The sequence below is a fragment of the Anomalospiza imberbis genome, chromosome 3, assembly GCF_031753505.1.
Source record: "Anomalospiza imberbis isolate Cuckoo-Finch-1a 21T00152 chromosome 3, ASM3175350v1, whole genome shotgun sequence".
NCBI lineage: Eukaryota > Metazoa > Chordata > Aves > Passeriformes > Viduidae > Anomalospiza > Anomalospiza imberbis.
The window spans coordinates 7,505,153-7,531,791 of record NC_089683.1 but is presented as its reverse complement, the minus strand read 5'-3'; the positions used below and the strand labels follow the sequence as shown (position 1 = coordinate 7,531,791).

Genomic DNA, 26,639 nt, shown 5'->3' with positions numbered 1-26,639 from the left:
GTGTCAGCAGTGTCAGGAAAAGGGCTTTTACTGCCCAGGAAGATAAATCCATTGGCACTTGGCATTGACAGTCCTTCCAGGGAATACCGTGCTGCGTTGCTGAGGCTGAATTTGCTTTTCCTCTTCTGAACTGGGATCATCATGGATTGGATGCCATTGCCTAGATCAATACCTTGGCACTTAGTGAGAATATTAACTGGAGGGACAACTGCAAACATGGCAGTTTCAACCTGCAGGAAAGACAAAGAGTACAAAGGTTGTGTCCCCTCTTTCTGCCACGCTGTGGTCCTGGGCCATTTTGTCTTACAAGGAGCCAGCTCAGTCCTGCCTAAGTAGTGCTCACTAGACTGACAGAATTTAAAATCAGATGAAAAAGAAACTTTAATGCAGAGACACAGCCAGGGAAAGGAGCTCTGTCTTTATTATAAAGATGTTAAAGTTTCCTGGTAAAACTCACATTTTTGCTTGGCTTGATGAAGCCTTCATTAGTCCTGGAGTGGTAAACAAGAAACTTACAGGCATTATTCCAGGTAAATCCACATCTGCAAACTTTGCTTTGCCCAGGTCACAATGGAACAACTCAATACACCTGTGCATCCCCAGACTATTCTTGACTTTACTCTTCAGTCAGAGAAACTACCCAGGAAAAGTCCATATCAATTCCACAGCAATAAGGCAGTTTTGAATTATAGCCTGCAATAAGTCAATTTAAACAAAAATCCATGGACAGGATTAATTTCAGCATTTGCATAAGTACTTTATTTTTCCACCAGACCCCCACCCTTTTAGAGTGCAGAAAATAAATAATGCTGTATGGTGAATTGTGCTTCCTGAATTGTTAAAGTTTTTATAATCTTCCTTATTCACTAAGTAGCCTTGGGTTTTATTTAATAATCACTCGGAAGTAGTGCTGAATAAAAATATTTTTAGTTGATTTTCTCTTGGGTTTTTATGTTATTCTTACTGTAAGTGGTGCTTCACAAATGCAGCTTTTTCTTCACAATATTCCTGAGGCAAGTTAATATTAGTATCTTTATCTTACAGATGAAGAACAGAAAGGTGAAGCAATTTGAACAAGAACATTTCAAACATTTGCTATTCTTGGATACTTCTCTTGGGACACAAAGGCTTATTGAAGGACTTGCTCTGCCTGGTTTCATGGTTTCATTTGGAGTGGGATGCACTTTCTTTCCACAGAGCAAATCACACACAGCTCAAGTCAGCATGGCAGAAATCAAAGGCTGGTACAAGCTACAGTGCAACTCCTTTCCAAACAAACCAATTTGTCATCACTTGTTATATTCCCACCTTCCTTCTGTTCCCAGCCATATGTTCCTCTCCCCTTCCCCCAGCACTGGCACCTGCCTGGCTCCTTCTGTGAGCTCAGCCTGAGGAAAGGGAAAAAAAAAATGTGTGATTACTTTTTGACAACAAGCTAGAGAGTCAGTTTTGCATTTATAATAATAATAATATAATCATAGAATGGTTTGTGTTGGAAGGGACCTTAAAGATCATCTAATTCCAACACCCGTTCCATGGGCAGGGGCACCTTCCTCTAGTCAGGTTGCTCAACACTGCCTCCAACCTGGCCTTAAAAAGCGTATTTATTTGTTTTTAGTGTATGTTACTACTAATTCTAAAATAGCTCTTTTATTTATGTGTAGCTAGGCATTAGCAATTACATTTCCATTTACTCTTCATTTACATAATACATAGCAATCACAAAAGCTTATAAATATACATTAATAATTATCGCCAAATAACTTACATATAATTTACGCATATTAAAATAATATAGCATGATACGTTATTTATAAATTATATTTTATAATACCAGAACTCCATACGTTTTCCATGGTACTGTGGAGGAGGGGGAGCCCCCACCCAGCACATCAGCCCCTGCACTGAGAGGCTCACGGCAAGTTACATTTTTAGGCATCAATGAGTCACCAAAAAACGCTTTTTACGCTTTTTCACACCTTCCCCTTCTCCTCCTCCGTCCCTCCCAAGCTCCCGCCCACCCGCGGGCGGGGCGCGCCGGGGTCGCCGCGCGTGCGCGCCGGGAGCCACGTTGGGATCGCGGCGATTCCCGGCGGCGATTCCCGGCGGCGATTCCCGGGAGCGATTCCCGGCGGCGATTCCCGGCGGCGATTCCCGGCGGCGATTCCCGGCGGCGATTCCGGCGGCGATTCCCGGGAGCGATTCCCGGCGGCGATTCCCGGCGGCGATGTTCCGCCGTCCCCCGCGCAACTTCCGCGGCCGGCGGCGCGCAGCCTCCAGCGGCAGCAGCGAGGGCGAGCCGGAGCCGCGGGCAGAGCCGCGGGCGGAGCCGGCCGCGGCCCCGTCCCCAGACTCCGGCGCCAGCTCGCCCTCGGAGCGGGACGCGGAGCCCGAGGAGGCCGAGGGCGATCCCGCCGCGGGGCCCGGCGCGGAGGGACCGCTGCCCGCCGAGGAGCCGGCCCGCAGCCCCCGCGGCCGGGCGCGCCGAGCCGGGGCCGCAGCCGGGCCGGGCCGGGCCGGGAAGGAGCTGCTGAGCTTCGGCGGCGAGGAGGAGCGGGAAGGTGAGGAGGGATCGTGTGTGTGTGTCCCGCAGAGCAGGGCCGGGGCTCCGCGAGCGGAGGGGCTCTGCCTTGGGCTGCCCCCTCAGCGAGCCCCGCGCTGGGCGCCCTCCTGGCTCTCGCTGTAAACACACCCGGCCGTGCTGTGTCAGGGGAAGGGCTCTTGGGAGGGTTTGCGCCATAAACCCGTGCTAAAGCATGGGCTAGGCCTGGTTAGTCTGGAGAACACAGAGAGCGGGTCTTACCGGTCCATCTAAATATCTAAACGCGGATGCCAAGAGGATGGTGCTGGACTCTCTTTAGTGATTCCCAGCAATAGGATGAGGAGCAATGGCCATAAACTAACACAGTAAGTTCCCCCTCAACATGAGGAAGAGCTTTCTTACATCAAGGGTGACAGGGCACTGGAACAGCTGCCGAGGGAGGGCGTGCAGTCTCCCTCTCTGGAGATATTCCAAACCCACCTGGACACATTCCTGTCTCACCTGTTCCAGGTGACCCTGCCCTGGCAGGGGGGTTGGCCAAGGTGCTCTCCAGAGGTCCCTTTCAACCCTAACAATTCTGTGATTCTGTGAAAAGTACTTTGACAATTACTTTCGGCTGGAAAGCATCTGAAATCTTACAGCTGGAGAAAACCAGAGAGAGCAAGTACTGTATGGTTCCATAACTAGTTAATGATGAACAAGCTTAAATAAATGAAACTTAAGTGTATAAGTGGCACTTCTGGGCTGTTACTGTTGTGGTTGATGAGAAGACATAGCCACCTTGGTGGGGACAAGCTATAGAGACACCCTGCATTTCAGCAGTGCAGTGTTGCTGTGTAGAGGAGGCTGAGCTGGAGTTTTTACCTAAGAGGTGGTCGATCATGAGTGGTAAATCCACTGGAATATTTAGAATTGATCCAGCCAGAACTGAAAGACTGGACATAGCTCTTAGTGCCGTGGTCTTGATATGTTGGTGTTTGGTCATGGGTTGGACTTGATCTCAGAGGTCCTTTGCAACCTAATTGATTTTGTGATTCAGAAGTTATGCTGTGCACACACATACATGCACTTTTGTATGCAGTGCGTATGTATATATGTGTGTATATTGTTTGCTTTATTAATGTTACTCAGAATTACTGTTTTATCTGGTAGGTGAAGAGTTTTTTAAAGTTAAAAAGCCATCCTTCAACGAAGTAACCTTTAGAATTAAAAAGAAGGAAAGCTTACCGCCTGCACAGACAGAAGCCGAAGAAAGCAAAAGTAAGTACTTCTTTTAATTAAATATTTTATGAAATACGTGAAGAGTGATGTTGAAATACTGCTGTAAGAAGTTTTTTACTTGTTAATTGAACCCAGAGTTACTCTTACAATGTTAGTTTACAGGTTTATAATTTCAATGTATTTGTGCTGAAATTATTTTCAGTTTGACCTTGGTAAAAGTTTATCAGAGCTTGGAGGCTGTTCTTGAGAAAACCTGATTATGCAGAACCATGTACTACATCAAAGTTAACAAAGTTTTGCTAAGTTTGCACCTCAGCATCATATCTTTCAAACTATGGGCCAGGTATCCACTGTTTATTGCTGTCAGATTGCACTTTGATATGAGTATTGCCATTGAGGGAAAATGTGAGCTTAGTAGCATTTCGTCTGATGAAACTTAATGCAAACATTATCAAATTGTGTGCTCTTACAGCATTTAAATGTTTTAATTGAATGCAGTCAATAGCCTTGATTATTCTGGTAGTATCCCTAGTTTCATTGAAATACAGTCAGTTGCCCCGAGAGGCTTTGGACTCCCTATCCCTGGAAGTGTTCAAGGGCAGGTTGGATGAGGCTGTGACAACCTGGTCCAGTGGAAGTTGTCCCTGCCCATGGCAGGGGAATTGGAACTAGATGATCTTTAAGGTGCTTTCCAACCCAAACCATCCTCTGGTAAGTTTCCTGTTGGAATATTTGGAGTTTGTGTGTTTTAGAAACAAATTTATCTGAAAGTTTTCTTTATGTGTTCCCCTTTTGACATCTCTGTCAATTCACAGATATACCATATTTGCTAATGTTAGATAAAAGTAAATTAGATTGAGATTGGGCAAGAATTCCCTTTGAGGTTGTGATTCAGCTGAGATAGTAAATTTTCTTAGTAACTTCTTATAAAAGCGTATTATATTCTTGTAGAAGGTGGTATATTCTGTTGTTCAGTAATCTTATGATTTGCTGAAAGTGTAGTGGCAGTTGAAGAGAAATCAATATTTTTAAAGAATTTGATAGTAACTGGAGACAAGATAGATATAAATGTTTATAGTTTAACTAAGAGCCCTCTCATTGTTAATGCTTTTAAAAAAACTGCTTTGTAAATGCAGTTTTTCAAGTCAAGAATCCAAATACGCTGTGAATAATCAGAATATTAATTAGTTGTTATCTGAGAGCTGATCTCATTGCTTTTGTGCAGGTAAATACACTCTGTGTCTCAGAAGGACTTGTAGTCTTTCTATGGGAGGCATAACCAAAGATGCTTTTACTCAATACAAGAATTGGCTTGTGACTGTCTTGGAATGTTACAATTTGACATGTTTTGATAAGAACAGCTGGAACTAGACATGTGGCCAGTCTTTGCTGCAGCAAGGTGTAAATAATTTCTGGTAACTAGTTATGGCACATCATATTCCAGCAGCTGAAACTGAAATAATGGGTCATACTTTTTTCCCCTATAATGAAGAAATCTGTCAGTTGGAGCCTGGAGTTGGCAACACCAAAGATACTCATGAAGAGGATGAGGACAATGAGGATGAAACTTATTCTTCACTGAATGAGGATTACAGCAGCGCAGACTCTGAAAATGAATCCAGCTCTCCACAGAGGAGGAAGGATTTATCACCAGGTTAGTTCCCTGGCTTTTTTTTTTTTTTTTTTTTCTTTTTTTCCCAAGAAAGCTATTTTGGATCATTTTGTGTTTGAAGTACATGACAGGTTAGGTGAGATGAGTTCCACTAAGGTTAAACCACCTAAGGTATGGGCATCTGTTTATCCTTCTGTGCTAATTTTGGGAATAGAGCAGAAATTATAAGCCCTGGTTATAGAACAAAGGCAGCAGAAAATTCCTCTTTAGTGATGCACAGTTCCCTTCATGAGGTGAAAATAAGACCTCACTTCGAGGCTGAGAGCCACTTATATTCTACATGGCAACCATTGTAGATAACCATCTTGTGTTCTGTGTCCATAGTTGTACAGTGATGCTGAACAGTCTTGATGACTGGCATTAGATACAGAGTGTTGCTTTTAGTCTTTTCCTTAGATTTTCTCTCTTTGATGCAGGCAATATCCCCAGTGCAGCTGACGTTGAGGCTGCTCGGAGGAAGCGCCACTTAGCCAGGACAGAGGCTGATTATCTTGCCCTGGATGTTTCAAACAGTCCTCAGGTCCCTCAGAGAAGAGGAAGCAGTGATTTGGAGAGTGAAGATGAGTCTGAAACAAAGAATCTCGATTTTGCTCCTAAAGTGAGAACTCTTAAGCAGAGGATGACTGAAGACATGGGTGAGTTTGTGGTGTTTCTCCCAGAGGCTTTGTTTTAGTCTCTGGAGACATGTGGGGCTTTTCCAGTAAGGAGTGAAGTTTTGGTCCTCAGAGCTCTTGGAAAAAGGCTGTACAGTTGGTGCTTGAGGCTTATATGGGTCATAAACCTGATTAAGGTCTCACTTGTGGTGGTGCAGGATACTTTGAGAAATGTTTGCAAAATTGTTTTTGGCCTTGTTGACTGGAAAAAAATGGCCTTGTAAAAGGCACATTTATGGTGAATAAAGTTACTGTAAGTCTTGCCTCCTGCTTCTGCTCTGGTCTTCTAAGTGCTCTTCCTGCGCTGATATTATAAATTCAAAAAATGAAAAACAAACAAACCATCATTCCAGCCCTTCAGAAGTAAACAAACCTACTACATGCAAAACATAACTGGCTTTCCATTGTTTTTATTCCCTTAGAGCTGCTTATAATGTTGTTTATGAAGCACAGGTTTACTTTAGTATTTGAGTAAGGGCTATAAGGAATGCATAACTATCAGCAGAATCTGCCATTCAAATGAATGCTAATGAGATGTTTTTGTATCTGTAGTTGAGTGTATGTTCTGGAATACTCAAGGGTTTGTTGGGTGTAATGTCTTGGTCTATACTTATACTCTTGTTTACATGTATTATGCATGTAAACTTTGCTTTGAGACATAAAACCAAGATGTTTGTGTGCCTCTTACTGCAGTAGTAGTTGTCTGAGAAGCAGTTGGGGAAATTAATGTTACTGTGAATCCTACAAATCCCAGTAGCCTTTTCCAAGCCTTCCTTGCCTTTCAGTTTTGCAGTCCTCCATCTGCAGGTTTTTCATCTGCTGTTTTTTGTGTGTATCACTTCTCAGTATGGGCTGGGAGACCCATTGTTGCTTTAGATGGAGAACATGAGAGGGGGGAAAAAATAAAGGGTGTAGTTAGATCTAATAACAGTTGTTTTAACTTTCAGTGTCTCTGGGTGATGCATCAAGCGACGATGAAGCCAAGTGGGAAGAACAGCAAATAAAGAAAGCTGTTAAACTCTCTCAGGTGACATATGCTTTCCTAACCATTGGAAGTTGCTTTTTGCTTATAGGCAAGAGAGCTTGTGTGGAGTACTGTTGTATCTCTGTTCTACCCTCTCATTAGGGAAGATTTTAGGAAGTTATTCCCTGATTCTTCAGGGAAAGATGATTAGAAATATGGGAAGATGATAAAAATCTGTAATCTCTGGCTGTTGAGGAGTGTGGTGGTATCAACCCCAAAGGCAGGTCCTGTTGTGATAAGAGATCACAAGGAGCTGAACTCTGATTTTTTTTGCTGCCATGCAAGGGATCTTGAAAGGAAGAGTATGCAAATGATACAAATGTTGCAAAGCAAAAATTATTCTTTTATTCTGCTAAATTTCTGTTTAGTGGCAATCTGAGAGCTCTCTTCACAGTCCAGCAGAATGCTGTCTTTTCCTCAGTAAGTAATTGGCAAAAATAAACTATATTCTGATGTGCTGGATGTTTTGGTTCTGGCTTGGATCACTTACTCTGGATCAGACTTAGGAGTATCTGAATAACCGGCTCTTTATTGAAGTCAGAATTGGCAGTTGTAGAAACCTTTCCAATTTGGGGAGTAGAGGAATAAGAGAAAGTTACATCTTTCTGAGACTGGTGTTCAAATCCAGTATGTTAGGTCCTCATACTCCACTGCTTGTGGAAAAGTTAATTCTACTCTTCAGGAAACAGCAGCAATGTATAGCTGTAGACCTTGTTAGTTATGGATTTAATGTTTGAATTGATTGGGTTTTGTCTAGATTTTTTTGTGATTGAAATATGTATCTTTGTATCAGATGTCTAGTATTCAGATGATGTCTTGTTGATCTGTAGAGTTGCAAAGGGCGAAATTGTGTAAATGGTGTATTAAAAATTGACAATTCTTGTAGGAAATTTGTGATGATGCTTCTGTGCGTAAATACCAACCAACCAAACCCAAGTTTGATACCTCTGTTTCTCTACCACCTGTGAATTTGGAAATTGTGAAGAAGAGATTGACTGAAAGGTAACTCCTTAACTTACGAGTTGTCTGAGTTTTTGTCACAGAATGAGACAACAACTCTGAAGTGTTGCTGTTGTTTCCAGAGTGTTGAGCTTTTTTTAGGTTGCTTTCAAGTATAATGATGTCTAATGGAGTACTACAGGTTTTTTGCTTTGTGTGGCAATGCTTTATTTCAGGGGAGCATTTGGACTTTCTAAGAATGTTTCTGTCAACTCAAACTTCAGAAAGTAAATTCATTTATTTGGCAGCAGCTTTTTATGGTTACTGGCAGTTCTTGACAGGAGCCTTGGCTCAATGTTATGTTTGCCCAGAAAGCAGAACTTCACTGGGGGCAGGTGGAGCTGGCACTCCCAATCCAATCATATTTATAAGGCTTTCCTATTTCATCTTCCCCAGCACAATCCTTCTATGGTAGTTCTTATACCAGCTGCAAAAATAGCCCACTATTTCCTAAAGCAACCTAAGTTCTCTACAGCCTGTTCAGAACATGCCTGGATCTTTTTCTTTAGATGTGTGCCAGGCTGTGGCTTCTCTTGAGCAGCTCAGCTGCTGTGTGGGCAGCTGAAGTGTCCTGGGTTGGACATGGGAACCTCCTAGAGGGTGTGTGGGAAGGACAGCTGAGGTCAGGCATCCCAAGGTAAGCCATCCCCGTCATCCCTCCCAGCACTGGGAAGCAGCTGTTCAGATAAGTTTAGACAAGTAACTTAATACAAGTGAAACATAAAGTGTGCTGTGAGCTTGCACCAGGCTCTCTCAGTGTAATCTTTGCTTTGTACAGAGTAAATTGCCACATTTGTTCAGAGAAGTGAAACTAAGCTGGGCTAAATATTTTTGTGGAATTGTATGCTTTCTTAGCTTTAATCACCTGAAGGGAATTGAGTTAACTGAGCAGGAATTTAGTAATAGAATCAAACAAAAAAGCATAAGAATACAGCTGTCAAGAGTGGGAAACTTGTCTGGAAAACAGCAAGAAGGGGAGGGGGAACCAGTTTGGTGTAGGTACAAACCTGTTTTGTTTGTGGATGTTTTTAACCTATTAAATGCTAAAATAGATGAATATTTTGTCTTTTTGATTTGTAGCACAACAGAACACAATAGCTTAGTTCAGCTATTTTCTTTGGGAAGTGTTCAATTAAGGGAGATGAGCTAAATTGTGGTTTGTGCCTTGATTCTGTTCTAGACCTGCTCAAACTGAGTAAACACTTGGGATATATAAGGAGGGAAGGGGTAAAAAAGAGAGGAAGCAGAGTTGTAATATATGTAAATGTTTGTGTGCTACCTGTCTAGTAGAGACAGCTGTAGACAGCTGTATTGTGTGTTTATCACACAATAGTAAGAGTTGTCAGTTGGTTTGTATTTAATAGTGAGCACATTGTGAATGCTTACAGGGACTTCTGTCCGTGCAACTTTTATTAACTGGTATGGACAGGCTGATGTGAGCTGTAGTTTTTACCAGATTACATTGGGTAGGATCTATTTAATAATGGGATACTGTATAATTTTGGCTTTTATGTTTTTGGAAGTGTTGTATATTGAGGAGTTCAGGTAAAATATCTGTGGTGCTGGTGCTTTCAAAACCAGCACCACATAAATGACATTTGGGTTGCCAAAGCGTGATGTTTATCCCTACCCTGTGCTTCTGTAAATGTTGGCATGGTTAAATCTTTCAGTGCTGCTCAGGTCAAATGCAAGTGCTATTATTAGCACAAGCAAAGATTTTGTATGTGATTATAATGGGAAAAATGTTTCGGTGTGCATCAGCTGTTAAGTTGGCAATAGTTCTGATTGTCTGGGTTTCTCTCTTTTAGGATAACATCCTTACAGGATGTACACCGTGCCCACCAGAGAGAGTATGAAAAATATATGGAGGATATTGAGAGCTCAAAGATGTCTGTCCAGGAGTTGGAGAAGTCTTCAGATGCAGCTCTGAATTACAAATTCTACAGGACCATGAAAACATATGTAGAAAACTTGATAAACTGTTTGAATGAAAAAGTATGTATATTTTCCTCCTTTTTTTTAAAGATGATAAAGGTGTATTCTGTCAGTGAAAAATGAGAGATACCACCCAGTTAAAAATCAGTTCTATCAGAATCATATTTAATTTTAATATTAAATTTAGTGTCACATTGCAGTTGTGAATTTCTTCAGGTAACTCTAAAGAGAAGAAATGTTAGTGAATACATTTTCTTCAACAGCTAATGCCTCAAAAGCAAACTGCAGTAAAACAAGGGACACCAGTGGTGTCCTGGTGAACCCTTTTGTATGAAGTCTTAGCCCTTGACGTGTAACTGGTGTGTAGTTTGTGTTTTCAGCTTGAAAAACTCCCATGACCAGGAACTTACTTGTCAACCTATGATACTTCTGTTCTAATTTCACAGCTATACAAAAAAACCCTTGGAAATTAATTTTTGTTCATTCTTGTGAGATTTAAATCAATTGAAAGCCTGATTAGTGTTTGCTCTATTGCAGCTGAAGGACATCAATGAACTGGAATGGGCTGTGCATGCCCTTCTTCAGCAACGAGCTGTGAGAGTATCGAAGCGAAGGCAAGAGGAGCTGAAAAATGAATCTGCTTATATTCAGCATGTGACAAGTTAGTAAAAAGTTCAAATTCTCAGTGAGAAAATAACTTGTCTTTGAGCAGAAATACAGTTCATTTTTGGGTTAAGATTTTAATTTTCACTTCTGATCTCCTTTCCCCTTCCCATTGTTAGTAGGAGTGTTCTGTTGCACCTCATTTGAAATTCTTACCTGAGTAATGCCCATGATACTGTTTTTCTCTGGTTTAATTTCTCTGAATATGACATGACCAAGTACCTTGTCAATTTTTAATTGTTCAATTTCCCATCAGCATTTAAAAAGAAAAATGGGAGTCAGTTTTCCAGTAGGTCTCAAGTTGGATAAAGCTTGTTTATTATTGAATTCTGTGAATATCTGAAAAAGCTGAGTGTGTAATTGGCAACATCACACTTACCTGAGGGTGTCTGTAGGGCTATGTGTATGCCCAGATTGGAGATTTCAAACCAGGAGGTGACACCCGACTTGCAGAGCATGAAGAGAGAAGCTACTTTGTGTAAGGGTTTTATCTAAAAGAAAACTGTTTCAGTCACTGTAGGAAAAATAAGTACAGTTTTCTCAGCTCGTATTTTCTTCATTCACCAAGGTATTGTTTATATGCTGTATGAATCTCTAGCTGCTGCTATTTAAAAAACCCAAACAAACCAGACCTCCAAAACCAAACCCTTTAAAACTGTTCAGGCAAAGCTGAGAGCAGTATGCTTGGAGCTCCTGGGAACAGATGGAGGACAGATGCACTGGATTCTGGTAAATACTAAATCATATGGGTTCAGTCTTCTCACTTGAGGGGATAAACTGCTGATGAGAGGAAGTAGCAGGCTGGATGGTTTTGTAAAATGGCAAACTGACAGCAGGTGTAAGGAGAAAAGGGTAATGCCATAGTAAGAGTTGCTATTAAATTATTTTACCTCCAGCTCATTAATGAGACTGCACTTGCATGTTTAGCAGCACATAGCATTGTTTTTTATGTTCCTAATTATATTTAATATAGTCAAAAGGCTGTTTTTTCTTACATGATCGTACTTCAGTAGTAGGTACACCCTTTCTCTTTGGCATGTTTTGTGCATCAGCCAGTCATTAGTGCTACAAGGAATTTACTCTGACTTACTCTGGATGCTGTTAGAGTTTTGATTAGGTTTGTTCTTTTGTTGGCTATTTTCGAAATTTGAAAAAAAACTTAACAAAAGAACAGAAGGAGATTCTTTGCTTCCTGTTTGAAAATAAAACAGGAACTTTAAAAACGTATCACTTTATTTTTGGCTGTTTCTGTCTTATAGGTGGGAATGACAAACCCACAGTGAAAGGCAAATTGGAAGGTGATGAGAAGACACAGGTTCTGGAAATGTGTGAGCATCGAAGGTACCTCTTACATAGAGGTGAACTTAACTCTGATAAATGTTCTGTGCACTGACTTCCTGTTATTCCTGCAGTCATGAATGTAAACCTGTAGGATTACTAAATTAGATTACACTAAAAATATTTCAGTATTTGCTTTCCAAAACTTGAAGCACATGGAAGCCATCTATGGATTAATGTTGCTCTCTTCATATTGATTTGAATGTGAATGCTAATAGAGCTGGATATTTTAAATTAAAATGTCTTAAGTGAGACAAAACTATGAGGGGAGCTTTTTTCTTCCTATTTTAATTAATAACATTATTAACTTCTACAGAAATATATTTTTGTATTACTGTAGAAATAGCAAAATTGGGCAGAATTGTTTCTGCTGGAGAGGTGGTGGTGAGTGAAGCAAATCAACCTCTAGCTCCAGGTCTGCTATCAGTGTAGGTCAGACAGATGCTACATTTTGGATGGTACAGTGTTCAGAGATTGGTACCAATTTTTTTTATATTATTGGGAGCTTTGAAAGTTTTATAGTTGCAGCAATACCTCAAGTCTTAACTATACTTTGAAGCAGCAAGTACCTTGAAATATTACTGGATGAAAAGTGGTATAATAACTTCCTCTCAAAGCAGTTAACTTTTAATGCTAATTGATGTGAATAACTGTTTAGAAGTATTTATGCAACATCACTTCCTACATTTATCTTTTATCATTTTCCTGTGGTAGAAATTCAAGCCATTGATTTTGCAGCCTGTTTCTCTTGATGTCACTGTTGCTCCCCCCTTGCCTCTCCTTAGGCTGTTGTCCTGACAACTTGTTTTAAGTATATTTTTTGAAGTTGAATTATTTTTTAAGCTTTCTCCTGCACATACAGGAGAGGATAACTCATCTGAGTTCATTCCAAAATGCAGGAGTTGCAGGCGGCAGGCGCGGGAGCAGTCAGGAGAAGGAGATCACCACGAGGGCTTGTCGAGTGATGAGGAGTTGACTCCCACAGAGGTGGACGAGTTCCAGAAGAGCAAAGGTTGGTGACAGTCCTAATGCAATGTCCTAGAACAAGATCTCTTGTTGATATTTCTTTAATGAGTTTTTTAAGGAAAAGTAGAGGAATACTTCATTTGAGTTCTATATTTTTATTTGCACACTGTAGAAAAAAATGCACCCAGGCAGTTCTGACTAATGACTTGGGAAGAATGAATGAATGGTTTTACATTTCTTGTGGTGTCAGTTATGTGGTGGCAGCACTATACATGGCTTTTTATACTAGAGGTTAGCTCTGTCAGATTATGCCAGAGCTGATCTGGCAGTACTCAGTGCAGTGCTGCAACATGTTTTGTACAGTCAGTTTATTTCCTCAAGCTGGAATGTGAATTAAAGGTTGGTTACAGTGTTTTAATTACCATGAGTGAATGGATGAAGAGGAGGACGAAAAGGTATAATAGCTTTTCTTCACGTAACAGCAGAAGGGTTTTCATGCCTGAAATTCTGTCTTTCTGGAACAAAGTTTGAAACATAGTGGTTATATAAATCTGTGAAATAGATCATGAAGAAACTTGTCTTTCCTTGGTCTTCTGACACCATTTTTTTCTAAAACTGGGTTTTTGTGGGAGCTGTTTTTAAACCATTTCAGTGTCAGGTGTGTCAAAGATAAATAACAATTGCAATTCTCATAAAAATATCTCTTATGTCCTATAGATGCATAAACTCTTCAGCTTATGCCTATATAAGTTCTGTGATTGTTTCTTTTTATTCCCAATAAATATTATCCATAGATAACGTTTTAGAGGATAGTAGGAAAATCTTTGAAGATGTACATGCAGATTTTTGTGACATCAGAAAAATCCTGTTGAAATTCCAGGAATGGAAAGAGAAGTTTCCTGACTCTTACTGTGATGCTTACATCAGTTTCTGCCTGCCTAAGCTATTAAATCCATTGATCAGAGTTCAGTTAATAAGTTGGAATCCTCTTGAGGTGGGTGCATCAGCTGACAATTTTGTTAAAAATGTGTGTGTATGATATATTAATACAAAGAATTTTTTTTTCCTATACCTAGCACAGTGCATTAGAAATTAAGGAAGCTGCTGTGTTGTCTCAAAACTTGAAGTATGTTGTAGAATCTTAACTTTCCCCATTCCTTTGAATTTCAGCCCCTTTTGCCATATCTCCTGTAAAAACAGTTCTTCTCCTGGGTTCTTTGAAGACACTTGAATAATCCCACCCATTAAATTGTAGCTTTAAAACTAGTTTTGCTTTTTTGGCCCATTCAGTGATGAGGGTGGATCTGAAATTAAGTGGGAATTTGGGTGTTACTGGATAGAGCTTTTCTCTTAATGCTGACCAGCTGAATAACTAACAGGAATCATTTTTCAGCAGAATTTTACAGAGTTGGAAGAGATGTCCTGGTTCAGAGCTATAGAAGAATTCAGTGATGCAGAAAATGTATCTGAATCAAAAAGACATGATGATCATGATAAAGAAGTTTTGCCTAGAGTGATTGAAAAAACTGTTCTTCCCAAAATTACAGGTATGGTAAGATTGTATTGAAAATGTTCACTGCAGTTACGCTATGACACCTTAAATAAAAATGATAATATCAAATAATGTTGGTGATATTACAGTGCTCCAAGATATAATGATTGTGTAGTTCCACAGAGTGGGGTTGAGGTGGCCTCTTCAAAATTATTGTGAGAGGCTGAGCTTTTTTTATGTTTACTTCTGTTACATTGTAATGGCTTGAAACTAGGGCAGATAAGTAACTTGCATATTATGAATGAAATAAATTCCTAATTTTTTCTCAGCATTTGTGAAGAGTGTGTGGGATCCTTTATCTACTTCACAGACAAAGAACCTTGTACAGCTTTGCAATAACATCTTTGACAAACGAATCCTTTCCAAAAATGAGTCCAGCCGAGCAAGAGAGGTAAAAGCTGTGGTACCAAGAAAGGGGAACTTCACCCACTGTGTGTACTTTTGTGTGTGCTCCTGTGGGCACTGAGAACATTCTCCTGAAGTTGTTTGGTTCTGATGACTTTTTTGTTTTTGTCACTCTATATTAAGATGATTTAACAGATAAACTTCCAGCTCTCTGATTTTCTCCTTGTTGAAGATGATGAGGCAGAAATTAGCTACTGTTAGTAGAAAAATTCTGCCTGTATCTATCCAGAATCTGATTGTAGATCTAATCTTCCCTCACTGCAATAACAATGATTTGCATTTAATTATCTTTCCAAATTTGAGCTTTATGTGCTAATAAGGCTTCAGTGGTGCACCCCTTAAGCTTTTATTTATAAAGTAGACCTAGAATTTTAAAACTTGAGAATCCCCAAAGGTTGGTTAATTGGCGAGGAGGAAAACTACTATGTAATCCTAGCAATCCTTTAATAATTACTTTTACATACACAGTCACTCTAGGAAGCCCTTTTTAGCCTGATTCTGGGTTTATTCTGATGTAAATCAGGAGGTTTATCTAGTGAAAATGTGGTGCATTAAGTAGTGAAATGGGATGGGTGTTTGGGCCCTGAGTATGAAAAGAAATATTTTCAAGAAAATGTTTCTGCCTGCCAAAGTTTGCTGTTTTGAAACCATGGCTTAAAGTCAAGTGATACTACTGATCTTAGCAAGAACTTAAAATAAATAAATAGGCTTAAAAAAAAAAAGGTATGTGGCAATCTGTGGCACCTGAACTATAGCAACTTTTTACATAGAATTTAATGTCTTTTAATGGAGATCCCATGTGTATAACTTACTTTGGTTTTAATCTGTACAGTTTTCCTGCTGCCGTGCAGATTAATGTGCAAAAAAAGGCCTCACCTAGGGATATAGCTTAGGGATATAGCAAAACCCTCTAGGCTAAGCCTATAGATAATTACAGCTGTGATTTGTCTGCTGTTTCTATTTTTTATTCAGGGTCTCAATGTGTGTTATCTACAAATGGCAGCTGCACTTAGCTCTAAGATATCAGACCTCTGGATGAACTAAATAACCTTTGAGGTTGTTACAAATGGAATATGAAGTCTTCCAAGGACACACTGTTTATTCTTTTTTAATAGGATTTGATGAACACGGTTGTCCTAAGAATGAAGAAATCTGTAGAGGAAGATGTTTTTATTCCTCTGTATCCTAAAAGGTAAGCTAACCCTGTGACTCTCTTCAGTTTGTATTTTTTTTAGTTCCTCTACCTTTCTCCCCTACAGATGTAGATGAAATACTGTAGACATCGATGTCTGAGAGAGCAGATGTCTGCTTATCTTCTTTTAAATCCAACAAAAAATAATCTTTATTTTAACTTTTTGTTCCCATGGCCAGCACTGTGGAAGACAAGTCATCGCTACGTTCAAAATTTCAAGAAAGACGGTTTTGGTCAGCTGTTAAGGTAGAGAAAATAGGGCTGGTTTTGTTCTGTTTGTTCTCTCTGAAATCCATTTCACTGGAAACATCCCAGACAATATTTCAGTTTTCCTGCTAATTATGTTGGCTATCCTCCTCCTTGACTCAGAGCAGGTTAATTTTCAGGTAACTTAACTTCAAGGTATTTTACCTTCACAAACACAGCCTTACACCATGCTCAAAAATGACAGTTGTAATAATTTATAGAGATAGAGTTTCTTTTATGAAACTTGTAACAGTTTTAGCACACATAGAGCCAACAGCTCTACAGATTCTTTGTTTCTTCATTACTACAGCTGCTCTCCAATGTTGTTCTTTGGGATGGGATTGTCCAGGATGACAAAGTCCGTGATTTGGGACTGAGCAAGTTGCTGAATCGTTACCTTCTCCTGAACATCCTAAACACACCACTAGGGCCAGACAATATCGAAAAGTGTAATAAGGTAAAAGACAATGTTCATTGGAAGAGGGTGTTTTTGCTAAAAGCCTTTTCTTTTTCATGAAGAGGGTCAAAACTGAAGATGGACTATTTTAAAAAAAGAAAATTTAAACATTTACAATTTTATTTTAATTTTTCTTTTAACGGCCTTGCTGCATAAGAGCATTTTAGAGCAAATACTGGTCTGTATGTTCTTAAGCATAACTACTTGGAGAAATAATCAATGTTGATTTGAAGGAAAAAGCACACTAATAATGACTGAACCTGTGAGAAGGTTCCTGTCAGAAATTATGTGACTTGGTTATATTGAAATGCTTGTTAAACTTTTTCCAAATATTGTGTAAACAGGTGGTTGCATGCCTCCCAGAAAGATGGTTTCAAGATCTCAAGGGTGGATCAACTCTCCCTGAATTACTGAACTTCAGCCAGCACTTGCTGCAATGTGCCCGTGCACTACACAAGGACAACCACAGGTAATGGATGAGGCTGTCCTGAGATTCAAGTGCTTCCCCAAATACTTTGTGTTAAATTTTTTTAAAATTCCTTAAATACCATATATTTGACACTTTAAAGTATGCTGATGTCATGTATATATATATATATATATAAATATATATATATATCAAAAAGAAAAATTGGAGTCTAATATGAAGGAGCACTTGAGCAGTCCTCATTTACTGTGAGAGTTTGAGGTGGTTGATATTGGGTGCTGTTAATGATCAGAGTAGCCAAGGTCAGGAAACAAAAATTATAGTTTAGACAGGTCAATAAAAGTGCTGCTATATTTTTAATTTTTTTTTTTTTATTCTTAAATAGTGATGAAACAAAAGAAGTTCTTCTCCTGCTGGTGAAAATTGGAGCTTTGCATATTGTTGAAGACTTCATTGAAGATCATAAACTTGAACACCTTAAAGCAATGATTGGGAAATAGAAACCTTTGAAGGAATGCTTACATTACTGAAACAAGCCTGGTATTCACACTAAACCAGTTCTAATATGAAATTTAATTAGTGGATCCTGGCTACTCAGAGGTAGTGGTAATCACTGTCTTGGTATTAAATACATGAGGTGTTTTTTTTCAAAATGTCTTTTACTGCCATCTACTCCTAGATTAGGGAGTATTTAGAAGTTGCAGTTGTCAAAACAATGGTTCAGGCATTCTAAAATGTGTGACAGCGCTTTACTGCTGTATCCTTCTTGGAAGGAATCCTGCAAACAGAAAGTGCCTGTGAACTTCATCACTGCTAGCCAGTAAACAACTTGACAAGTTATTTTCAGTATTAATTGCTAAATACCATTCTGACTCAGCAGTCACTGAGCTCTTCGAACTTGTGGTCCACAGTGATTTTTGGTAGGGTTATTGTCAAGCCATTCCTAATGAAAAGGATTCATGATGCCCCTGATACAGAAACAAGGGGGGGGTCAGTGTGCAGGTAAGGAATCAGGATTTTCATCACAGACATTGTGATGATGAGAACAGAACAACTTCAGATACTTTCCAGTAATTGGAGTTCTAGAAATCTCTCTGCTTCCCAGTAAGCTCTACAGAACTTTACTTCTTCTTATCCTTATTTGGATATTATATTATTTCTAATGTTTTGTAATTTTGTATATTTGCAATAAATATTGCTACAGAATAACAGGGATGTTTCATTGTAAAAACTGTCGTGCATCACAGAATCTATATGTTTGTGACTATTTCTCCAAAATCTTCTGAAAATAGAATTTAGCTCTTGAAGATTTAATCCTTATGCCTTCCTTTTATATTTTTTTTAATTTTAAAATATATTTTTATAAAGTACTTGAATTGTAAATACGTTTGATCAGTATTACAGACAAAATATTACAAATAATTTGGGTTTTTTTTGAAAATAAAACATTTTACTGTGGTAATGACTCTTACAGCTCAATTCTTTAACATATGACAAAATGTCACTAAGCTGTATGAAAAAAGCCCCTCCAGCTCCACTAACTTACAGTAGCTTCAGGATTTATGTTGCAAATACCGCTTTCTAATAATCAATTTCTGCTGTTTTTCCTCTCAGAATGCCAACAAAAATGCAACTGCTGATCAGCAATCACCACAAGCTCATGATCTCATTGCTTTTCTCGTGTTCTGCTTTGCCTCATCCCAGCTTGTCTCTAGCACCAGCCTTGTGCTATGACAAAAATGTAATTGATGTTCTATCACAATTTAGCTCTGTAGATGTTTGTTTCTGGAAGAAAGATTCCTTGTAATGACTTGTAGGCGTTGAGAGGGCAATGGACACTTGAGACAAAGAAATCTGTTCACGCTGAAATCTCCAAAGGTTAACTTTATTGTTGCTTTGCCCATGTATATACAAAACTTGACAATTGATCATCCCTACAGTAAACTAAAAATATTTTCTCAGGAACTCTAGACTGCAAAAAACATAATTATTTTTCAAGTTCTTCACTCAGTTCTTTCTGAATCTTTTCCTCTATTTTTGAAGTATCATATTCTCTCAGCATGTCAAACTCCAGCCATGGCTGGCTCCACTTCTGTGCTGCTTGCATTTTATGTTCTGGTAGCTCAAATTTGATTCCTTTTATATTGTATTTGGGTCTTTCCCACCGTTTTGACCATGGTTTAGGTTTCATTCGTACCTGCACCTAAAATGAAAGATTAAAAAATTATAAAAAACCCAAAACAATAAAAGGTATTAAGGAATTAATTTTTGATTGTGATCTTAGCAAAAGGTGTCAACTGCTGCTGTAAGAGGAGGAAAGTAAGAGAAAACTGACCAACCTGTCAGTGTGTTTAGTAACTACTACTCTATGATGGTTATAGTATCTTGTAAAACTTTTTAATTTTAATTAACGCTGTCTTGATTTATCACAGAGTCCTTAATTGAAACAAATTGAAGCTAACTTATCTTCTGTAGTTTTGTTCCTTATTAAGAAAAAAATAAAAGTAGCATGAGAGGGAAAGGGAGTAATTATACTGAGTTTCTACACAACACTCTGGCAGGGTCTGACGGTTTCTGGATCTTCCCTGAGATGCAGATTTTAGGTAACTCTTCCATCTTTTTTACCTTGTTTCCTGACACCAACCACTCCTGAATCAGTAACTACATTAATAATAACATTCCTGTAAGAAAAGCTTTCCCTTCTGCACAGTTCTGCAGAGGAATGTGGAGGCTGCTCTTCTTTGTGTGTCTTAACAATTAACTCCAGAGGATGGCAGGTGTTTACATTCTCACCGTTCTTTCATTATAGAAATGGCACGAAGCCTTGCCTGATTTTATCTACTTTTGTCACATTGGTAGCTGATGTAGCAAAGAGCTGCTCCAGCCTGCCAGGATAACAGTCATGAATGGAAGTTGTAAATAACCCTGTGCTTTCCCTCTGAAACACATGGCTCCTACCTTGTTCACAGGAATTTCCTCGTGCTCCATACGAGGTACAGGTTTCATATTGACATCAAAAGTGCTGTACTCGGGGAGGGCATCCCGCAGGTACATCAGGTTCTCATCCAGCCTCTTCTCCAGCTTCAGCACCTCGATCGCCTGGATTCGAGGACTGTACAGTTCGTAACAGATTTCAACCCCTTAGAGACAGAAAGCCTGTTTTAATGAACCAAATTCAGGAGAAATACTAACACCCAAGCAGTACTGCTTCAGTTACACATTTCCTGTATCACTGCAAACTGATTTTAGTCCTCAGAACACTACAGTGCTGTGTGCACTTGTGACTGTACTCGTGCACTGTGCACATTTCTTTGTAAATCAAATCTTTGAGACAGAATGGCTTAAGAGATTTGAATGGCTCAAATTGAAGGAAGATGAGCTTGGGTTTTCAACTTTATTTCCTCTTGGTTATAATGGCTGTTAATTATGTATCTCAGTGTAGGTGTAGTGTGTATGCATAGACACCCACTCCTTTTATAGTTGCCCTCAGAACTCCACTATTTGCACTGCCCCGATTTTGTCATAATCTAGAATATGAACCTGTGATAAAACTCTTCCAATCTGTTGCTTATTAAAACAGTTTACATCTACATCCTTAGTTCATGAAAACACACAGTGCTCAAACTGGGCTGGTGTTCACATGGAAATAGACAGCCCAGGCTCAGACACAAGCACAACCATCACAGAATGTCTGAGAATTACTGTGCAGTCCCATGCCTTTCAAGTACAGAGCACATCAGTATTTCTGTGTACACAGTTTTAAACTTGCACAGTACTCTAACAGGCAGACTCATACTTCTGCTTCAATCTGCTGTTTTCCTCCCCACAGACTAAATTTCTACAACATAACACATTTTTTGCTGAACCTTTGCAGCATAATTACCACAGCTGAAACCCCACCTTGGTCTTCTATGACATTCCGAAGGACAAAGGTAGCGCCGAGTCCTTTCCCTCCCCTCTGAATGCAGATCCCAACAAAGCGGTTGGATTTGTCATTGGCGTAGGGGTTCGCAGTTGTCACAGCGAGCACGCTGCCTGCCAAAAAAATGGATTAAAATTAATAGCCTGTCCCAGTTAATATGTGCCAAAATGTGGGAAGAATCAGGCAAAGTGCATCTATGCAGGTGCATTTTGAAAATACTTTTGCTTCCCATCAAAACTGCCAGAAACAGAAAAAACCTGCTAAGGTGACCTGAATTAATATAGATTGAAGTGATACTGCAGGTTAACTGCAAACTTTCTTCACCTTTATTTTTTTTGCTCTTCCCTATCCAAATTGTATGTAATTAATCTAATGTATTTTTTTTTCTTTAGCTCTACTGGTAAACCATATGCTCAAGGGCCAGGATTCCACATAAGGAACACATATGGATTACTCTTTAAATTAATCAGGAATGTAAATATCAGATTAAAATACAAAGTATTACATATAGAAACACAGCCTAGTTGATCAAACACACCTCAGACTTTATGTTTTATGCTATTTTACATATGACCACACTTTCTAGCACCCCACACATACTGCCAGAATTATGCAAGTTTTAGTGCTGACACTGACCGACATAGAATTCTGGGATGTTGAACACTTTTCTTCTCTGTATCATATCCTTCCTTTCTATATAGTATTTAAGGGGATCTGTTCTCCCTCTGGGAGGTATAAATTCAGGGCTCAGGAACCTGTAAGAAAAGCCAAACTTTAAGATGTATGAAACAAAAGCATTTGCATAAAAATTATGAGACAATTCCAAGTATTTGCCCCAAGAATTACCAGCTCTTGCCTTTTCAGAGGTACGAACTGCAGTCTATGAAGACACTCATTTTATTTAATTATTGTTTTTTTGTTATCTAAAAGGAATTTTTGTGGGATTTTGATGTTGGTTTTGGGTTTTTTAAGTGGCTTTTTTGTTTGGCTTTTTGTTGTTGTTCTTTTAAACAGATATTTTCCCAAACAGTAATGCATGTTGGTCTTAGAGGAGCTGAATGAAAGAGGACAGTTCAATTAGTGCTTAGAATCAGGTTATTTCATGGTTTAATTGTAATCCCCATGACAGAACACTTACTGTTTGTTGACTTTAATAACAGATATGGAAGAATCTATTACACAAATTTCACAAATTGATTCTACAGGACACACCACATAAATGTCCTTTTGTGTTACAGAAGCTTAGATAGACTGGTAAAATTATTTTTTTTTTGCTACAAAAAAATTAAACCATGCCAAAGAATTTCTCCATGGTCTGGACCTCAGTTATTCACTGCCGAGCTGAGTGCGTACTTCTGACATGGACTGGCTTGAGCTGAGAACCATTTCCAACAGGTATTTGGATGTGCTCCCTCTGGTTTGAATAGCAAGACCACCTGCCCTTAGAGCAGATGGATGAAGGTGGACTCAATTCAGTTGTACAGATGCTTCTTAAAAGTCCTGGACCTGGCCAGGAGAGAAGTGCCCAACAGAGAGAAGGACAAATGCAAATCTCCCCTACAAACCTTAGGGGGGCTGTGGGGGCAGCAGAAGTTCTGGCTGGTGCTGCTGCCCACAGGCAGCCCCACAGGCAGCAAACAACAGCAAAACTACTCATGATCTTCAAAGTGACGTTTTTGGAGGGGGGCAGATGAAGAGTACAGTACCACCGCTCTTCTTCCAGACACAGCACTGCAGTTTGAACCACTGGGTCATTTACAGCAGTGCAAAACTGGGTGTAAAACCCAAGGAGGCTGTGGATGGCCCAATCCTGGAAGTGTTCACAAACAGGCTGGATGGGACTTGGAGCAAGCTGGTCTAGTGGAGGTGTCCCTTCCAACCCTAACCATTCTGTGATTCCATGAAATGGGCTGAGGTGACATCAGAAACACCCAGAATGAGACATCTGGTGAAGGCTACCAGAGACATCAGGTCCATGTCACAACCAGTGATGCACAACCAGCCTTGAGGTCCAAGGCAAAGGCAGACACAGGACCTGTGTCCCTGTCACGCTAAAAAGATGCCTTTAACAGACATAACCCCCCACATTAACACCAAATCTGCAATAGCATTAACTGCTCTACATTTTTTTTTCACGTTTCATTGCTTTCGGAAACTCCAGAAACAGTATTTAAGGTGTTTTGAACAACATAAATGGTCTTTGCGAGAATTTGACAAACGGTGTTGTTTTTTTTGTGCAGCAATGCCTTGCCTCTTTGAGTGCGTGCTCACACAGCGAGCAGCCTGAGCAGAGCGCAGGTGAGGCTCCACAAGCTCAGGTGAGCGCGGGCCACCCTCACCTGCTCTCCTCCTTCCGCGTCTTCCTGTCGATAATGACGGGCTTCGGAGGCGGCTGGAATTTCGGTGGCTTTCCATCGCTGCTCACTCGGTACCCCGATAAAGAAAAGCACCCTGTAAAATACAAAACAACCTTTAAAACACCCGTGATTTCATGTTTAACCTCTCCCCACCAAAGCAGGACAAGGCACCACAACCCGCCCTCCAGGCCAGGAGCCTCCTCCCCCCGCTCTGTGGGCCAGGGAGGGCAGGGGGAGGGCGCCGGGCAGGGGGGAGGCTCGGGTGGTGCTCGGGGCTGCGGGTGAGGGCCCGGGAGGTGCTCACGGCCGGGCAGGGCGATGGCGGCGCCCCTCGGCACCAGCCTCCCACAGGCGGCCGCCATGGCGGCTGCGGCACGGCCGCTACGGCGAGCGCGGGGGGACAAAGCGCGGCGGGACGGAGCGCGGAGGCGGTGCCGCCTCACGGGGCGGTGCTAAACTGGAACAGGTTTGGGTTTGGGTTTGGGTTGGGGAGGAATTCCTCGCTGTGAGGGTGCTGAGGCGCTGGAACAGACTGCCCGGAGAAGCTGTGGGCTTCCCATCCCTGGAAAGTGTTCAAGGCCGGGTTGGATGGGGCTGGTTCAGTGGGAGGTGTCCCTGCCCCAGGGCAGGGGCTGGAAGGGACATTAAAGACCCTGCCAACCCAACCCGTTCTGTAATTTCTGTAATTTAGGGATGAAGGGCGATTTCGGGTGTGGCGGGAGGACCGCGGCCCCAGGGCAGGGGAGAGGGGCAGGTGCTGTCCCTGGGGTGCGGGGCTGGAGCTCCCAGTGCGGCCCCGGGGCCAGCCCAGCCCAGCGCAGGCACCCTCGCAAGGAGCAGTAGCTCCTTGGACATCACAGATCCACCACAGCTGATGAATTCTGGCTTTGTCACATGAAAGTGGTGGTGTATTTTCCAGAAACACACTTCTGTGTGTCTTCATGATAAAAACAACTAAAATTTTTTTTCGAGGCCACTGTTATCTCTGTCCATAATTCAGATATCCCGCAGTCCCAGTGCTTTTCACTAAAGATGAGTTTAGAAATTATTATATGCAAAAGTACTGTTGAGGTATATTTAATATGTTTGTGTCACTCAGGTTTCCTTGGCCATCAGTCTGGATTCAATTAGTGCCTACAGAGGCAGGAGGAAGGTGAATGCTAAATGCAGGTCTATAAATAACACCCCGCTGTTCAAACTTTGCAGAGATTCACTTCAAAATATCCCTGACCTCATTAACTAATTAGATCCATCACGTTGCCTGTGATGTTCCCCCAACCCCTTTTATTGGTTGCAGATGACTGCCCAAGCCCCCACGTTAACACGAGTCATTTCCTACTTTGTGATCTGGTGCTTGGGTCCTTAACTGTGCTTCAGTAGACGATAAGGAGTGCAGAAGCCAAGTCCCAGGTTTCTGTAATCTGCTGGTTAACAGCGAGGTAATCAGCAGAACATGAATGGGACAGAAGGGGGCACTCTGACCCTTAAAATACAAAAGAAAGCTCCACCAGCCCTGAGCACATCACTCCTCAAGTTTAGTCTTTTTATGTTCTTATCCCTTACGTGAGCTCTATTAAAAAGGTAGAATAATATTTTTCAGGGGGTGAGGAATTATCATGTAGGGGTAATTCCAATAACTTAATGGTGATTGAGGAGATAAAATAGCTGTAAGGAGATGAGTGGGCTATGACTTGGAAAACTGCAGACTTGTAGCTCACAAATGTCTTTAAAGAAGAGAATTGGATGTTGCAGTGTCAGGGAGCCACTTTTAACTCCCTGACTGACCACTGTGGACTGCAGGCTAACAAAACCACTTTGATGGGCTGGAGCTGCCCTGAGCTCAGGGCTTCCCAAGACAACCTCACTTCCCTTGAGGTACCCTCCAGGGCCCAGAAACTTGCCCCTGTGTATTTCCCAATTCCTGTGTGAGTTGCTGAGGCACCCTGGCATCAAGACACTGGACCATGTGTTGTTTGGTGTCTTTTTTCAGGAACAGCTTTCTTGAGTTTGAAATACAGGGGCAAGACACTCCCCTTTGAGTTTCTTCATTCTGTCACATCAGACAGAGTAGGAGAAGGGCTGCCTCCCTACTCTTCTTGCCTATATAACAAAATCTATGAAAATATGGATCACTTTACAATCACTGGGAAAGGGAGAGGTTCATAAATGAAAGGCATCACTGTTCTCAGGTGATATAACTAAGGATGGCCACAAAGATGGTGAAGGGCCTTGGGGGGATGCCACATGAGGAGTGGCTGAGGGCACTTGGCTTGTGCAGCCTGGAGAAGGGACTGAGGGGAGACCTCACTGCAGTTACAACTTCTGGTGAGGAGAGAGGAGAGGCAGAGAATGATCTCTTCTCTGTGGTGACCAGTGACAAGATCTGAGGGAATGACCTGAAGCTGTGCCAGGGAAGGTTTAGGTTGAATGTTAGAAAAAGGTTTTTCACCCAGAGGGCACAGAAACAGGATCCCCAGGGAAGTGGTCACAGCACCAAGCCTTACAAAATTCAAGAAGTGTTTGGACAATGCTCTCAGGCACAGGGTAGACTTGATGATCCTTGAGGGTCCCTTCCAACTCAGCTTATTCTGTGATTAAACAGACTTTGGTACTTCTCTGAATTAATTCTGACTGAGTTGAACATATTTCTAGTCCCTTCTGTCCAATCCTGGGGAAGCTTACTTATGGTTCCTTATTACTCAAATCTGAGTTTCTTTGGGAAGAAAAGCATGACAGGTAGTAAATGGTGCTTAGCCTGATCCTCTCTCATCTGTGGAAGTAGGATGTGGCCAAGATCTTCCATTGAATGCCATCCTTCATGTTAGTGTCTTTGAAGTCTCCTCCCTTATTTCAACACCCTTCTTGAAGTATTTGTTTCAAAACTGAACATGGCAGTTCAGCAGTGCTCACAGTCACCCCAAATACCCTCAGTTATCCAGCTGGACAAACTACCACCTCCAGCCTATTTCAACCCCAAATCTCTTTTGACATCAGCATTTCAGTGTCTTCCTCCCTTGACGTGTCTTTGCAGATGAATCAATAAAGTCAACAGATTCTCTCCCAGGTCA

The 26,639-nt window shown here is 40.9% G+C and overlaps 2 protein-coding genes across 2 annotated transcripts; one reads left to right on the top strand and one right to left on the bottom strand.

Moving 5' to 3' along the window:
- Positions 1–2,184: 2,184 nt before the first annotated feature.
- On the top strand, positions 2,185–18,754 carry GCFC2 (GC-rich sequence DNA-binding factor 2). The gene is made up of 18 exons (XM_068183317.1): positions 2,185–2,561; positions 3,695–3,802; positions 5,256–5,417; positions 5,852–6,070; positions 7,036–7,115; positions 7,999–8,114; positions 9,920–10,106; positions 10,584–10,707; positions 11,969–12,050; positions 12,947–13,059; positions 13,808–14,007; positions 14,410–14,560; positions 14,835–14,956; positions 16,086–16,162; positions 16,342–16,408; positions 16,719–16,865; positions 17,210–17,334; positions 17,678–18,754. Exons 1-18 carry the CDS (start codon positions 2,228–2,230, stop codon positions 17,790–17,792), a joined length of 2,529 nt encoding a protein of 842 aa, XP_068039418.1. The 5' UTR covers positions 2,185–2,227; the 3' UTR covers positions 17,793–18,754.
- Positions 18,755–19,161: 407 nt separating this feature from the next.
- On the bottom strand, positions 19,162–24,006 carry MRPL19 (mitochondrial ribosomal protein L19). Its single transcript, XM_068183318.1, has 6 exons — positions 23,876–24,006; positions 23,554–23,665; positions 21,851–21,969; positions 21,193–21,327; positions 20,251–20,432; positions 19,162–19,495 (listed from the first exon to the last, which is right to left on the bottom strand). Exons 1-6 carry the CDS (start codon positions 23,931–23,933, stop codon positions 19,280–19,282), a joined length of 822 nt encoding a protein of 273 aa, XP_068039419.1. The 5' UTR covers positions 23,934–24,006; the 3' UTR covers positions 19,162–19,279.
- Between the last annotated feature and the right edge of the window lie 2,633 nt (positions 24,007–26,639).